This window comes from Rhodnius prolixus, unplaced genomic scaffold (assembly GCF_049639745.1).
Source record: "Rhodnius prolixus isolate KJV_2025 unplaced genomic scaffold, Rpr scaffold_3, whole genome shotgun sequence".
NCBI classification, from domain to species: domain Eukaryota; kingdom Metazoa; phylum Arthropoda; class Insecta; order Hemiptera; family Reduviidae; genus Rhodnius; species Rhodnius prolixus.
Genome location: NW_027411603.1, coordinates 12,545,990 through 12,562,941, shown reverse-complemented (window position 1 = coordinate 12,562,941; position 16,952 = coordinate 12,545,990). Strand labels below are relative to the sequence as shown.

At 31.9% G+C, this 16,952-nt stretch overlaps 1 protein-coding gene across 2 annotated transcripts in view; it reads right to left on the bottom strand.

The window, feature by feature from the left end:
* The window catches only part of pio (zona pellucida domain-containing protein piopio), a 46,881-nt gene that overhangs the window by 4,103 nt on the left and 25,826 nt on the right, over positions 1 to 16,952 (bottom strand). For both annotated transcript variants that reach the window (XM_074127432.1, XM_074127433.1), the window contains 2 exons: positions 9,331 to 9,379; positions 1,207 to 1,424 (listed from right to left, as the gene is read on the bottom strand). In XM_074127432.1, the coding sequence (XP_073983533.1) occupies positions 1,207 to 1,424; positions 9,331 to 9,379 (267 nt within the window). The remainder of the gene's footprint in view (positions 1 to 1,206; positions 1,425 to 9,330; positions 9,380 to 16,952) is intronic.

The following is a 16,952-nucleotide window of genomic DNA, read 5'->3' as shown; positions in this document are numbered from 1 at the left end:
TTAAGAGCCTAATGCATCTATTACTCCGAGAAGTGATACGGAATTTTGCCCTCACGCCACGTTTCTTATAATTAATTTAGCCTACGAGGGATATTACAAAAAAAACAAACCTTTTTTTTTAGAAACAACAAATTAAAGTAAAAATAAAACCGAAAAAATCTCTAAAATTTGATTATAAGCTTTTCTTTGTGTGAGAGAAGGAGATTTCTAGAAATACGACCAATATTCCCAAAAATCTTGTAGTGTACATAACTTGAAATAACAAAATTACAATTTTAGAAATCATGTTTCAGTACTAAAAATATTGAATTTACACCAATCTTTATTAGTAACTGATTTTCTTCTAGATATCAATTGGAAATAATTAAACTATAGATCATTAAAGAAATAGATCATCGAATGTTCTTTTATTTTAGAATTGAAACTATTTGAATGAAACAAATAAAAAGAAATAATGAATTAGATTGCTGTCTTACAGTTTTAATTTTTTGAAAGCAAGCTACTTTAACATATATTACATAATAATTATTATTTACATTATTTTTCAGCTTCCCGAGTAGTTGTTAATTCAAACTCAATACATAACAAATTTTAAAAAGATTACATTCAATGGTTAATTATGAGAAATCGTAAAGCTGGTTAGTTAGTCGCCACCGTCCTCGACAACTAGTTAGGTAGTTGTATGTAAAACCCGCTCAAAAAAATAGGCATTATTAAACTTTTTTTTAACTTTAAAGATTTTAATTCTTGGTAACATAGTTTACTGGTAATTTTATTGCCATAAACAGTATGTTGAAACTATCCTAGGAAGGAGAGAAAAAATAAAAGCAATGCGTAATTCCATTGTTCTGCAGTTAAACATCTTAAAAACATATTAAAGCAAACTTTCTCAAGAACTTTGGTTTATGATTACGTCATTCGAGATATTTCAAGTGATGGACTTTTGTGTACGTACATAAATACTTTATTAAAGATGAGTTAAAAGGACCGTCTTAGATAGTTAGTCAAGGCCTTGGAATAGCCTTCGCTGATGTCACTGTTAGGTCATTGTTTAAAAATAATATCTACCTGATTGGCTACAATCTTTAAATAATGCATTTTAAAAAAAAGGTTAACATATTCTTTAAAATGTTTTGTTATGCGCCTAAAGAAAATAAAAAAACAACATAAAACTTTGCATTAATTTCAAAATGGAAATAAAAATACCATATTTGAGCTCATGGTGTTGCAAGCACTGAGCGGTAGATTGTAACTGATAGGGCTGGAAGCCTGTGAATATAGACTCATACAGGACGAGTTACGTCCCAATCCCCGAGGATATATCATACCATCGAATATTCCAGCAGGTGATTCCACCGTTATGGACATACTCTCACTTCTGCAGTTTACTTTGACATCTGGTACAGCTTTAGCAAACGTCATCACTGAAAACAAAAGGAATAGATTAATCTTTACTAATTTTAATTACTAATTACTTATTATTATCTTCAAAGAATCTACACAGTACGTGAAATTGTAAATTAATGTTACCTTGCTGCTATTTATCATCACTTACTTTTTTAATACTTAACGTTGAAGATAGTAAAAGCAACACTTACTTAAATATCGCCGAATTTGAAAATGGCGCTTTTAATACAGTAGATAAAGGAATTTAACTAAAAGACTACAACATCCACAACCCAATAAAGCTATACAATATAAAGCAATGACTCTTGGTTACCCAACAGAAGTATTTACAGAAGGCCAGCCATCATCCATCTCCTTAGCCACTAGAGAGGCATTTCGGCAAAATCATAATGTAGGCTTTTTAAAGGGTAATTGTGAAAGAGTGTAAAATGATGAGCTGGAATTTGCCAGTAAGCTCGCTAAACCACAGCAAATTGCATAAACTATGTTTATTTTTTAAACGTTGGGGCTGTAGAGACAAGTATTCTGTGTGTTGTTAGACTTAGATGCCCGCAGTGACATCAAAACTCCTGAAGAAGTTCAACTTCCGCTTCAGAATTTTGTAACTGTTCGGTAGTTAATCGGTTATATAGTTTACAATCAATATTAAAAGTTAATTACAAGGTTAACAATCTAAAATGGAATTGGAGTCATAAAGGTATGATAACTTTATTTATATCCATGGCCATGAACTTTTTCATATAATTAACGACTGCTTAAAAAAAAATAGGTGTGTTGGGTGCGTATGTCTACATGGACCGTTAAACAATCTAGACCTCCCTTTAGTATTACAATATTAAATGGAAAATACATAAGATGACGGAGATAAACTTGGCTAGGTGTGGCATTTTTTTAGTAGAGGGGGAAGCTGGAGGCAGAACTTGAGTCACCCACAGGGTTAAGGACCGCAAGGTCACATACTCCAGCTACCTAGCAACCTTCTGTGTACTTAACACATAGAGAACACGGTGAGGACCCCATATGTTACATTATACACCACTATAATCATCTAATCAAACATTAAAATTACTTTAGATCTTTACCGAGATGCGCATGTTCAAAAACAAGTAAATAACAAAGAGAACAAAACTTCTCACATGGTACGTCAATACTGATAAGGTGATTGAAGCTTTTGACTGCTCGTCAGCTAGAAATTACATTAATTTTTCTTCTTTTTGCAGCAAATCACAGCTTAAATTGATTTTTACTATCGTATCAAATCCTGTGCTTAACAAGAAAAATACATATAACCACTGAAGTGAAGGATTAATAGGCATTAATCGCCTCTATTGTTTTATGAATCTGTAACAAGGACCGTCACCAAAAAATGAGATAAGAAAGTTCAGAGCTGACGAATCGGATTTCTGGCGAAAGTCAGTGATGCTGTAGAACACAGCAAAGAAGAATCGAAAAAATGATGAAACTTGTAGAAGTTGTAGACGTTATTATTGTCCGATTTAACCAAAATGCATAAACTTACAGATATAAAAAGAAGAATTAGAAATGACAATGTAGACCAGTTGATATCTAAAATGGCAGGCAAAGTAGCCTTCCTCTAGTAATGCCTGGGGAAGATCGAAAGAATTTGCTGCAGATTATCAAGGAAATAATGGTCTCCTAATTAATATTAATTTATTTACTCTTTCGGCCAGTTTAGCACCAACTTCTAACCAAATTTGAGAGAAATATTTATAAGTTTTACTGTAGGATAGATCCCCTGTATCCTTACAGGTTAATACAATATTTTACAAACTTTAAAATATTGGTAAGAATAAGTACATAATTGTTTGAAGAAGATTTGTTGAGTTAGCCATGAAGCCGTATCGCTCCTTATACGCCTTCCCAGAGAAAGCATGGCAGAAAAGAAAACAGACAGTTAGAGTAGGTTTTGTCAGGAAGAGTGGAACACAGTACTGTACTTTTGTGTCAATGTGAAGGGAGAGGCTGAATATACGGAGAAAAAAAAACTCGGCCCTTTAAGCTTTAACCAGTAGTATCTCCAAAGTAATTGGTTCTTAACTCTAATCAATCAGAGAGGACAGGAAGGGTACTCGAACTAGTAGACGCCAATTGTCACTTTTGATCCACGGTTGCAGAGGCTAACTGATTAAACCCTTACAATTTGATCAAGAAAACCTAAAAGCAGGAGAAGATTCTTGAAAAAGTGGCAAGCAAATTTCTCTCCGTGAAGCTGTAACCCCTAAAATAGTCACTTTAGTTTGTTTTGTACCCTCAATTTAATTTAAATAGATTAATATATTATCCAAGAAAAGTTCTAAATAATTTTAAATTATTATTCTAATTTTTTTAATGATTAATTTTTTATATACATAGGTATTTACCTATATAAATCTATATAAATCAAAACCTACTCTAACTGTCCGTTTTCTTTTCTGCCATGCTTTCTCTGAGAAGGTCTATAAGGAGCGATCCGGCTTCATGGCTAACTCAACAAATCTTCTTCAAACAATTATGTACTTATTCTTACCAATATTTTAAAGTTTGTAAAATATTGTATTAACCTGTAAGGATACAAGGGATCTATCCTACAGTAAAACTGTATATTTATATTGCTGTCAAATTTGGTTAGAAGTTAATTCTATTATTCATGTTATATTATAAATTATAAAATTATTTCTCATTTACAATCAGTAGATTACAAAAAGGATTCCCAACAAGGCAAAGAATGTCGCTGTTCTATTCGGGAAACAAAGTTGTCAGAGGGAAAGTAATTGATTTCTTTTGCCTTTATTGTACAAACCACCTATACTTGTAGTAAATAACACGACTGGTGAACAATATCTGTAAAGAAATAATAACTGTAATTGTAGTTATACAGAACACAGGGAAACAATAAACTAGGAGACATAAGAGCTGTTATTGACAGACACGCTTGAATAATTCTAGTTGATAGTTTAATGGTAAGACAGTGATCTAATATTGTAAGGACATCTAGGTGTGGCGACCACCAAATTAGTGAAAGTACATCTGTCTACTCACTTATTATATTTGTGAGTTTAGAAAAAAATGTAATCATTACTGAATAGAAGGATATGAGAGAAATTTTTAAACATTCACCAGAACTTATAATTAAAATCTTACGAGTCATTTCGAAGATGTTTTGAAAATGTAAATAACCATCGGTAAAGGGAAAGTGGACCGACCAGTCACTTATTCTTCCAATCTTAAGATACCCTGGAGAATCACTGCACAGCCTAACAATACAAAAAAACAATTTCACTTAAGCCCCTAGTCATGTTAGTCATTAAGCCCTACAGTTACGCTTTACATAGAATACTTAAAGATATGGTCCCAAAACATGGTAAATTTGACTTCTAAATAATATACAGAGTGTACCAGATTAAATTAAGAGGTTCTCCCCTCGGTTGAAAATTCTTTTAAGAGCTTATGGTCCAATTTTAAAACATTATCGGATAACGACTTTTATTCTATAATTATTTTTAGAGTATCTGAGTTACAGCAAATTTAATTACACTTTAATTAATTAAAGATGGTTTAATTTAGGGCTCAAAATTAAATTACTGTAGTTCCTTAATTGTTCATTGTTTCAATAAGCGCGTATTTATATAAAAAAGCGTGGTGTAAAAAAATTAATGTTCTTAATTTGCTGTAACTTTATGTCTTAGGAAGTTAAAATAATGATCATAGAAAAGACATGACGCACCAAAATTACCGTTTTGCTTCTTTTTTTCTGTTCACCAAGGAACCCACTCATCTTGCTTCGATATCAACTGTATACCTAGCTATCTTTGTATTTTCCTTTATTTATTCTTCTTAAAAGATTTTTTATCTTTCACGTTCAGAGTTAATATTTTAGCCCCATCGCTAATTGACCGCGGTAGACATTGGAAAATACCAATAATTTCAGTCATGAAAATGTGGTTAACAAGAATAGCGAAAGACTGAAATTATTTGAATTTAATTTATATCAAACTGATTATTCAACCTCTCATAAGAATGAAAATCCGAAACCTATAAGAAATGTAAACACATTCGTCCTACGTTGGATAAAATCAGCAATTAATTTCAACCTTCTTTAGTAATTGAATAATAAGGTTTGTGTAGAAAAATTGGAAAAAAAATCATGCTGAGATAGATGAAATCAACTTCATAAATAGTAATAACATCAAGTCAACACAGATAAAATTTCTCAGACTTGCGATAGACTCTTCTCGATTTACTAAAATCGACTCAGCCCTGAGATTGTATCCATAATCTCCGTACACTCATTTATCCCAAAGCAGCTGGCTGAACCTACAGATTTTTAACCTAACCCACTCTACCACGAAATAGCCACCCATCTGCGATCCTCCCATTTGCTACTGGCTTAAAAGAATTAAACATGTCCTTCTCTAATTTTCTCCTCTAGCTGCAGGTTTTGCCATCCTTTTCCTCTGCATATTTTACCTTGAATAATCCTAAGCGTTCCCTAAACTGTTATGAAGGTAAAAATTTAAATATATTTATACTTCATTTTTGTAATTAGTTGTAAATATTTAATAATAAAGTTTATTTATCAGTAATCATGGGCCTCCAACTTTATTGAATTTAGTTAAACAGGCAGAACAAATAATATTCCTACAATCAAAACCTAATTAATTTTAATAAAAAGCTGTGTATCAAACGCAAACCTTTATATTTTCTGTTACAACTATCTTTAATGAAAGTAATATTTACTTTTTGGCCTCTCTTATTGTAGAACTCAAGGACCTAGGCCGCTTAATAAATTGCAACCATTCACTTCCAACGTACTGAATTGTTTAGTTATTGATATTTTCTTTAAACTATTTTTTTTTTTTAATTCAAAAGATCAATTATTATTATTATTTTTTTTGGCCTTATTGTACAACGCAAATTAGCCATTGGTAACGTGTACTCGCGATTAATCTAAAGTTGAATAGTCGGATTTAGTATGTGTTGAAACGTACAGCTTGAAAGATGTTACGAGGGGATATAATTTATTTCTTTTATATTGTTATTTTGTTTGCTCGGATGTAGCTGTATAATAATAATAATAATAATAATAATACTTTATTATTTTTTTTTTCAAATGTACAAACAATAAATTAACTAAGAAGTAAAACTTAAGTAAAGAAAACACAAAACTGAAAAGGGTGAACAAGTATTAAAAGCATGGCAAAATGCCGTCTGCCAGAGTTTACTTCGTTGATTACATATCAAAATAACAAAATACGAGTATAATATCACTTGAAATAAAATCTAAAGTTGAATAGTCGGATTTAGTATGTGTTGAAACGTACAGCTTGAAAGATGTTACGAGGGGATATAATTTATTTCTTTTATATTGTTATTTTGTTTGCTCGGATGTAGTTGTATAGTTGTTCTCGGTAGATGTTGTCTGAATGGTGCGTCAGTATAGTGTGTAAATCGGCTTTTTTAAAGATTGCCTTCGAAATAATTTGTTTATGATGCTTATAAGAGAAATGTCCTTAATTTGATTCCCCCAAAGAAATACAGGGAAATTTTCTGGGTAAGCGAGACTGAATGATATTTCAGAATATCAAACTTCTTTCTAAAAATTTGTAAATACAAATAAATGTTTCTAATTCAGTGCTGGATTTTCATTCATCCTCAGAATTTATTTGAAGTTCATGCAGAAACGTTGAAAAAAATAGCTTTTTGTCACATTTTTGGACGAACATTAAACTTCGTTACTCTCATTATTGTTACTCTGCATTTTAACAATAGTAGTTTTGGTATTGTCTGAAGTTAACTGAAAACACTATTTTACACTAACTTCATGTAGTAAATCCTGACGAAGGATCGAAAAAAGAAAAACAATGCTATCACTTGAAAAAATATCAGATATTATCCATCATTGCGGAACCAAGCACGTACTGAACAGTGTGAATAATTGATTATTTAGCAATCCTTACTAATTCTCTTTCTCTCAACCTCTTAGAAAAAGAAGATATTTTGAAATCAATGAAAATATTGCGGTTTTCATTTATTTTGATTCTAATCCACTTCTTTCCTTAAAAAAAAAAGAAGCTTAATACTTGAATTTTTCAATCGAGGGAGACCCCCCGTTGACCGCTTAAAGAGAAATATTTCAAGAGCTCTTAGATTTCCCATCACAATCGCTGAATGTATTTGTTTCTTAAGTTGGAACTTTGGAACCTTCCACATCACTGATTAAACCCGACACTTTATATAATGAACGAAAATTTGTGGAACAACTTTCCTAAATACTAACAGTAGTCCAACTTTAGCCATCTATTACCAGATGCTGCATTTTTCCAAGTTCGTTTCCAAACTCTAGGCGGAGTATTTTGCAATCAGTTGACCATGCTGTCTTTTGCCATGCGACCATGGCATCGTCGAAATTCAAAGAGCCAGCCCCAGTACCCAGCGACTTTCCAGATCTATTCTTTTAGGATTTTAACCTATAATTATTGTATAAATAAAATACAAAACACTCAACATCTTTGTTTTTCACCCTCTGAAATAATAAAAGTTTAAGAGATTTATTTTGTTGTTTTGATTACCATTCTCTCCTCCTCCACTTTGGATACCCATTAAAAAAAATACATTAGCTGGTGCTCTCGGTTCGTTCTCAGTACCCTGGAATCGTGATTCTATCATAATATATTGTACTTCGCGCTTTCATTCTGCAGTTTTTTTTTTTTTAAACTTAGCTTCATTAACTATTGTCCAGGTTATATATTTTTTATTACTGTGCACTTCGATTGCACTCCAATAATAGATCACCTACACACAGACTTATCCTAGTTTGAATCTCAACATTCAAAGATAATACTGTAGTTTTCGTAATGAAAATATTCAAATTAACAATCCAAAAAATGACAAACCCATTAGCTCTAAAATATTTACGTTCAAATAGTGAAAGTTGTTATAGAAGATTTAGTAATCATGTAAATCAAGCAGTTATGTTTATAAAATGGAAAATTGAATGCCGACCCCTACGACCTAAACCTCTGTATTATGAAGAATGGCTGCGCTCAGGCGGGAGAGGTCATTATACTTTCACAAGAAAAACGTTATCATTTGATTATACAGTGTTTAGGAAGAAGGTGAAAGCTGTGTTTTGTGCGCGATGAGGATTCAGAAGGAGTGCGCCCCACCTGGCCGAGGAAACTGTTACTGAGGCACTTACTTCATGTAACGTCCATAAATTGTGTAAATCTACATGTTAAGATTATTCTAATAATATTTTTTCGATGAACTGCAGGTATGATTTCAAAGTAGAGTCAGTTTCTCAAGGCTAAGTGCTACATTCTAATAGCCACTTTATTTAATCCGATCTTATTCTGGTTGCGATCAGAGTTGGGTAAGAAATGAGATGATTGTGTAAGGCTGAATGATTGAATTAGAGTTGAAAGTATAATACTTCCGACTAACCACTAAATATATCCTTGCAAATGACCAAACGAATCGTATGAATTATAGGGTTATTTAGATAAGAATTTCCAATTTTTGTTTTACCATCCACTCGTTTGAAAATTCATTAAATCTTGTAGCCCTTACAAGATTTAGGTTAAACATATTTCTAAAAGTTTTTTTTCAGAAAAGCACTATGAGTCAATTCACAAGTGGTAGTTCAAAAGAGCGAGGTAAGATCAATAAACAGGATGAGAAATAAGTTTGAACTCCAGCTCATTTATTTTTTGAGAAGTCTGTCGCTAAGTGTAAGCTTCTAATGCATACAGTACAGAACAAAGAACTTTTATACTGTTGCTCAACGAGGGCTAATTTGGACAGCATGGACCGTAACCAATGGTGCTGAATAGTCAATATTATCATTAACTTTTTCATATTTTTGTACAGTTTTTCCCCCCAAGAGAAATTTTTACTTATAACAAAGTTATAAAATATACTTACTTTCGGTTACGGGAGGGATCTGAGCCCCATTAACTCCAATCAGGAACACCTGAAAAAATGGAAATGAACTTTAGTATCAAACATTTCATAGTTAGAATTCTGATTCCAAACAAAGTAAATAAATACGTTGTTGAAAAGGAAACTATGCAGCAATGAGGAATCAAAACTATCTCTAAGGGTTTTCCATGTTATATTTAATGGCAAAAGCCTGAGACCTTCATGACTTCTTAATTTACAATCACCCTCAAATTTGAAAAAATGTTTAAAATTAAAATGAGACGATGAACCATCACATTTAGAATACTAAATTTAAATAATTGTATGAGGCCATTGCAAGTAAAACTTGACAAAAAGTAGTTAAAAACTTTCTCTTTATGCATATTTATTCCGTGATTTGAGACTTTTATACAAAGTTTGCTGGCATCATTATTAGCTTATTGCAATAAGGTGGCACAGATGAAGTTATTGTGAAGCCTCAGCTCCCCACGAATCTCTCTTGTTATCAAAGTTTCCAAACAAAGTGAATGGCTAAGTTCTAATGAAAATCACACCAATGAAAACGTTCATATGAAACATTTCGCCACTAATGTATTATAACAACACAGAAAGCTCGAACAGGTGGATTCCCAGTGCATTGTAATTCTTTTAAATCAGAATGTTTGCAAACCATTTGATAATAACAAGTATTATTTAGGTGCTAGTAAAAGCGCATAAGTACTTTGTGTCGAATAAGTGTAGAGAGCTAGCCAAACGACTCAAAGTCACAGCGATTCGAAATGATTAATTCTAATATTTTACCGATTAAACCAAGTTAATCAATGGGTGAACAGGCTAAAAAGCCGCTTTTAAAGATGTACTCAATGTTGTGGGTGTTTCTATGGCCAGTTTGAGTACCTTTTGCCCCTTCCAAATCCTCACAAGAGCAGAGCAGATCCAGCCGGTTGAGCCAGTATTGTCCACGTTATTCTTAGAGCCTACCGCCTTAGGTTAAACTCAGATGTAAATAATAGAGGATTCTCGAATGAACTCCTTCCTTCTCTTTAGCTAGAGATAATGCGACCAGACCTCGGAGACGCATTTAGATTTACATTGAAGAAGAAACAGTTAGCGGAAAGCTATCTTGAAAACCCAATCGGATAAAGGGATCAAAATTGAGGTAGCTGTAATTATTTATTTGTTTAATAATCTAAGTAACTTCTATTGTCGACATTGGAGTAATTTCTAAACAAATTCTAAGTGGTTTTGTATGTTCCACTTCTGTATTTTCAGATGAAAACACAAATATTAAAATATATGATCAAAATTCTCAAAAAGTGTTATGAAAAATTACACCATACCAAAAAGTCATCAATGATAGCTTTCAAAATTGAGGTTTTTATTCTTAAATAAGATCTTACTCTAGGCAACAGAAGAATTACCGTAGTAAAAGTAATTGAGTCACATCTATACTGAGCACAATTACAAACTGACATTATGATGTAACCAATGTATAGAAAGCTATAAAATAAAGTAAATCTATCACAATAGTGATGTCGAATCGTTGATGTTTTATTTCTTTTCTTGAGATCATCAACTTCAACTTCTAGTCCCACTGCTTACAAACATAAAATTAATATATATAAAATCGCCAACTTCTATTAACCTCTCTAACGGAACATCCCACTTTCGTAATAATTTTCAAGACGAAATATTACAAAATCAAGGATCCAGTTATATGTGGGACACAAATACAAAGTGGGAGTAAAGATTGTTCTTTTGAAATCTACGTCAACGAGGCTGTTTATATATTAATACTAATCACTCATATAATAATTACATAATCCGAAAGTAAAACTAACTTACACTTTCCACATTATTAATTATGTATTCATTAATTGTATTACAATATTTTGAATCCTTACATTCAATAGGGTATGTTTTTTTAGAAAATCGCAGGAGTCCAACATCCTGTGATAAGAAGCAAGGATCCTTCTTTCTTTTTGAGCTATCAGAAATTTAATTTTATGCTTGAACCTGTTTTTTATGGTAGTTGAGGTAGAAAAGAAATTCCAAAGGCTTCAGATTCAAAACTGTCAACAAAATTGATTCATAAAATGGAAAATGTCCCACTGGAAGTAACATCTACTGGCTGGAATACATTCTTAAATATTAATCACATAATCCCTTTAAATACAATAAAATTGTTTTAATCATCTTGTTTCTAAAGTATTAACACCAATAAAAATACTGCCTTTTTATAAAGTAATTTAAATATATGCATGAATAGAGTTTTGGTTACACGGTCATATTAAATTGAGGCCACTAATGAATACATGTTTATGTTCTTGTTCTTTGTTAAAATTCATAATAGAAGATTAGATCGCCTCAAACATGAAAATATTTTACCGAATTAAAGTGTGACAAGCATAACGGATAGAAGGAAGGTGAGTCATTTCCTTGGATGGCAACAATAGAAGTGGTCAGAAAATCATGTACCGGAAGGATATCATTAATCAAGGTCAAAAGTACTAAAATGAGGTACTATAGAAGAAGTAACGCAACAACTGGTGATAACAAATGTGTAAAACTTGGTTCTTTTAATAAAAAAAAAGCTTTGCCTAATGAAGTTTCATAAATACTATTATTTAAAAACATATTTGCCGCCATTTGGGCGTATCAACCAGAGAGGTGGTGGACTTTTTCAAAAAGATCATTTCAGCGACATGTTTTTACAAGTGTTCAATGTTCGTAAGAAAAAAAAAATCTTTATTTTCTGAATCTCGGGAGTTTGAAGAAATATGGAATGGCGATAAGAGAAAGTAGAGTGAATGTACATTCCTGAATTGTTTTGATTATTTAATCATGACTGACTAAAGAAGCATATCAATTGGCATGAAATTCTTAATGTACAATAAGCATAACTGGATACAACTACATGAATTTGAAGGAAATGGCTTGAGTAAAGCTGCTTGTTGTGAGGCAACGCGTCGATCTAAAGATGGTGGAGCTGCCAGTGAAATGAAGTCTGAGCTAGGTGATTCCAAACTTATAGCACTGAATTTTTTTTTTTTTTTTTTTAAATGGAATAAGGGTTATTGAAAGATTTTGAATTAAAAGAAGTTGAATATTCAAACTTTGTGGGGGAATAGAATGGAGAAGGTGAATTAGCCATACTCATGCTCTTATATACATATTTATATAGCATCTGCAGAGATGGTTGTTTGTAATTATTTGGTTTTAGTGAAACCCGCAGTGCAACCACTAACCCATCTTACACACTAACAGTTCACAGATTCACATTCTGTGCGCAAACATTGATTTATCAGAGAATCACAACGGTCGCTGTGGATTTGGCTAACAGCCACTCTATTATAATCTTTTGGTGGAGTACCAGCATTTAAAATACATGGAATGTGTCACTCCCGAAGTTGGCGATAGAAATAGGTAAAATAAGCCTCGCCAAGTTGTCTTTGACAAGTACAGTTGAACTAAAAATACGAAATGTTCGATAGTCCTGCAAAGATCAGGTCTGTCCTTAAATGTACCACAAGCCCAGCAACATAATTCTCTATAATAGTAAGTTCCACAACTATTAATATGTGATGTCAGCAGACACTCCAAATACGTATAGCGTAATAAACAAAGAGAAGGATCTGCCAAACTTCCGGAGGAATTTTTTGGCTTAGAATCATTTAAAAACCATTTTATACGGTTAGAAAGCCAGCTTCGTTTTGCTTGAACGCTTCGATTGAACCAAACATCTTACTACCCAGTTTAGATGATGTTATATATGACGAAAACAGAGTCCAGGTACCGCCAGTGCACCGAGAAGGATAGATTATCAAACTGTCGACTTGCTTAATTAAAAGAATATCAATAAATTGCGGATTTTGGTTCTAAGCATAAAACTTTTTTGTCGGGGGAACATTATTTCAACCAAATCATATCAATAAGTTAGAGTACATAAATTTTATAATTACTGAACTTTTAAATACTGTGGATTATCTTTAGCTCTTCTTCTAGAGTTAGTTGTCAGTTTTGCAATCTTGTGCAGAAATGACAAAACTAACCACAATAAATAAGTATTAAAATGAAAGACCAAAGTTTTTTTTTATTATTATTAAAAGCAAAGATTTTTTTATTTATTGGCAGTTTATGAGACGATACGACCTTGTCATACTTTCACTCGCTAAAAAACAAGTATGGAAATCAATAGAAGATATTAGACTCATTGTATATTTTAAAGTAGTGTATTTCAACATATGATGCCGAGAGAATGGTTTATTTATGAGTTTAACGTGCAATTTCTACACACTAGGAACAGAATGTCTCATAAACTCTTACTAAAAAAGAAAAGTGCTTTAAGGACTTCAATTAATTTCCCAGAACCCAAGATGAAACGTGTGCAGATTTTCAATATTCCGAAATATTTGCATAGTCCATGCAAAAAAAAACTGGGTAAAATTATGGTTACTCTTAAATTAAACTCCTCGCGGTCGGAAAAAGTATCCCAATTAAATCTACCTACTGGAATGAATCGATTCGATTATCTGAAGACTAAAGGAGATTAAACACATTAAAGCAGTTCCATTTCCTATCTGTTTACAATAACGACATGCTTCGTTCTAGACGAAGTGTCGTCTAGGCGTATAATTGTCGCAATGTTTATAATCGTGGATTTTTGGCAGAGTTTATTTAGATTAAAAAAGATTTTTTCATCTTTCTAGAAGAAAAAAATAAAAATATTGTTTTAGATTTTTATTGAAAATTATACTGGCAGTAGTGCGCCGTAATAATCAGAAATAATCAAGCTAATAATTAAAAAAAGTAAGAATACGTGTGAGAAGACAAGGTAAAAAAATATATTGCTGGGATAATGTTTCAAATTTAAGTTCGAGATATGGGATCAGTTTGAAGCTATGAAGAGAATCACTAGAAAAGGTTTTTTTTTATTTTCTTTTAGAAAATCGCAACAAAACTGAAAAATTAATTTTTTAAATTAATGCAGGTTCGAGACGATGCAGCGATAACTTTAAATTGTTTATGACAATCAGCAATCTACAACTCAATGCCCGGCTTGGACAAGGGTAGTTGCAACCAGAAAAAACACTCTCCAGAAGCCGACAGCGTACCGAGAAGGCTGGAAAAAATTGTATATTTCTTTCTAATGATATAATCAGTAAAAAAAGAAAGGAAAAGTTGCTTGCGAACTCTGGCTAACAAAGTACATAGAAGCAAGGATTGCCAGAATTATAAAAGATATTTTTTATAATATTAAATTTTAATATTTTTTAACTGTTATATCGCTAGCATTAAGCTATCTTATCTGTTAACTGTACATTAAGTACAATTGTACTGTTCTGACCATTAAACGGTACAAAAAATGTTGGATTAAAGTCAGCTGAGAATACAGTCTTCTGTAAGGTTGTTTTCAGATGAGTTTTTTATTGCAATGCTTTCAATGGTTTTTCCCAATGATTAAAAAACTGAGGGCGCAATCACAATAAACTAGATTTAGCACTATAAACATTTCCTAACAATATTAGTTAAAGTTAACGGCTAATAATGTTTGCCCATTAAAGAAAATGTGTAACGGACTGAAACATTAGTAATTATGATTACCTTCATCTGTTATGGGCTATTAGCCATATGGTGGATATTGCAAATAAATAAAAACAAAAATTATTTATCAAAAATAATGTTTTTAGAGCATATTGCCATAATGATGTAGCAACATATTCTGTTTCTTTTAACCACTCAGGTAATTACAACATTGAGACAAAACAAAGGAGAAAACTTATGTTTATTAAGCAAAATAATTAAAGATAAGTTATAATTAAAAACAAATTTAAGTCGAATATTCATATAGGAAATCATTTCCTTTTTCGTGTTGTTCCTGTTTTTAATTTTTGTGAAGTTCAACAACGTTACATCCTACTTATGCTAATCAAACTGCGCCACCTGGGAAAATACCTAAAGCAAAATTATTTAACTACTCTATTAAATAATAATTATCAGTATCCGAATCTGGCTGGATACGATTATAACACAGAACTCTTTATATCATGATTTGGAAATATAGTTACAATTTTTTGGACCTTAGAATAGTAACGATGATTGGGATATGCAAAACAGATATTTCAAGAGAGATTCACAATCGAGCGAGAAAAAGAGATTCCCAGCTTGCAGTATATGTAAATCGCTTAGAAGTTTAAGCATTATCCATTAATTGTTCAAACCAATAACTTTAATACAATCAAAATTTTCAGTTTGAAGACAGAAAGCTTCTTACTTCTTCTTTTGTCTGAAGAGAGTAAGCAATATCTTGATTTAAAGTTTTACTATTTTTATTAGTTTTGTCTACTTTTTTAATATTTCAAATGAGACAGCGAAATGAGTATGTACAATATTAAAGATACTGATGCAGTGGTAATACCAGTTAACATTTTTGTTGACGTTGACCTTGAAGTGGGATAAACCTTGGCGATTCGTTTTGTGAATTTACGTATAAAACAAACAAAACGTTTGGAGAAGGTAGGGAGAATGCCAATAGTATAAAAAAAATCACGTTTGCTTTCGTACGTTTTGAGAAAAATTTATCAATTCTTCACTGAAGACCAGTTTCGAGACAACCTTTTCGAGATAACCTAATTTAGACAAGTCCTACTCATTTTCCAAAATACTATATGTCCTAGCATCCCATTTGAACAACATGTTCTCTCCAGTCATTCCATTCACCAATTTCGAGGTAAAGACTCAAGAATAGTGCTGATTTAGCTAGCGCAACCTGATCACCTTACAGATATGAATGCCTTTTCTAGTTGTTCTGTAACCGCCGCTAACTTTTTCAGCCTCAACGACCAACTACCAAAACATGGACGGGGACTGAAGAAACACACTTTATTATCAACCTTTTTTCCAACAATTATAAAGTAGCATTAGCTCTTATAAATCGCTATTGTAGCGAACTTTTTAAAAAAATGTTTTATTATACTTAGAATGTATTGTAAATTGAAAATCTCTACCTCTAAGTAGTATAGCGAGGTAGGACGTGCCAGCTTATTATAACTTCGACTTCCTATTGAATTTAAGTTAAGCTTACATAAAATGTTATTACTACTTAAAATTATTATTAAGACCTATAGAATAATGTTCAAATGAAAATGAAAGTTACATGTCAAACAATAAATGCCTACTTCCAGCCTTATACAATATTTAATGTCATTCTAGACAATTTATGGCAGAATGAAATGGAAAGTTATATTTTAATTTCTAATTAACATGCGAAGCACTCATCATCAACTGCTATTTGGTTAATAACGTGCCATATTCTTTGAAAGTTATGACATTGTCTAGGAAATTATGTTTTCTTTTCTCTCTAATCAGCATAAAAATCTTAAAGAAAGTGACATAAATTAAGAAGATGTAATAATGTAGAGGTGGCTGTTCATGCGCCTTTTTAAATACTTGCTTGTAAGTAAAAAACCAATTTTAATTTGAAAAAGAAAAATCTGGTGTGAAGCACGATTTATTCTTCCTAAGTAAGGTGAAAAGTTCTCTCCGTTCACACAATTCTATGATTTTAATTATTCTACTTCTAACAAAATCTTAGTAACAAGAATTTTGGGGGAACTCAGATTGAT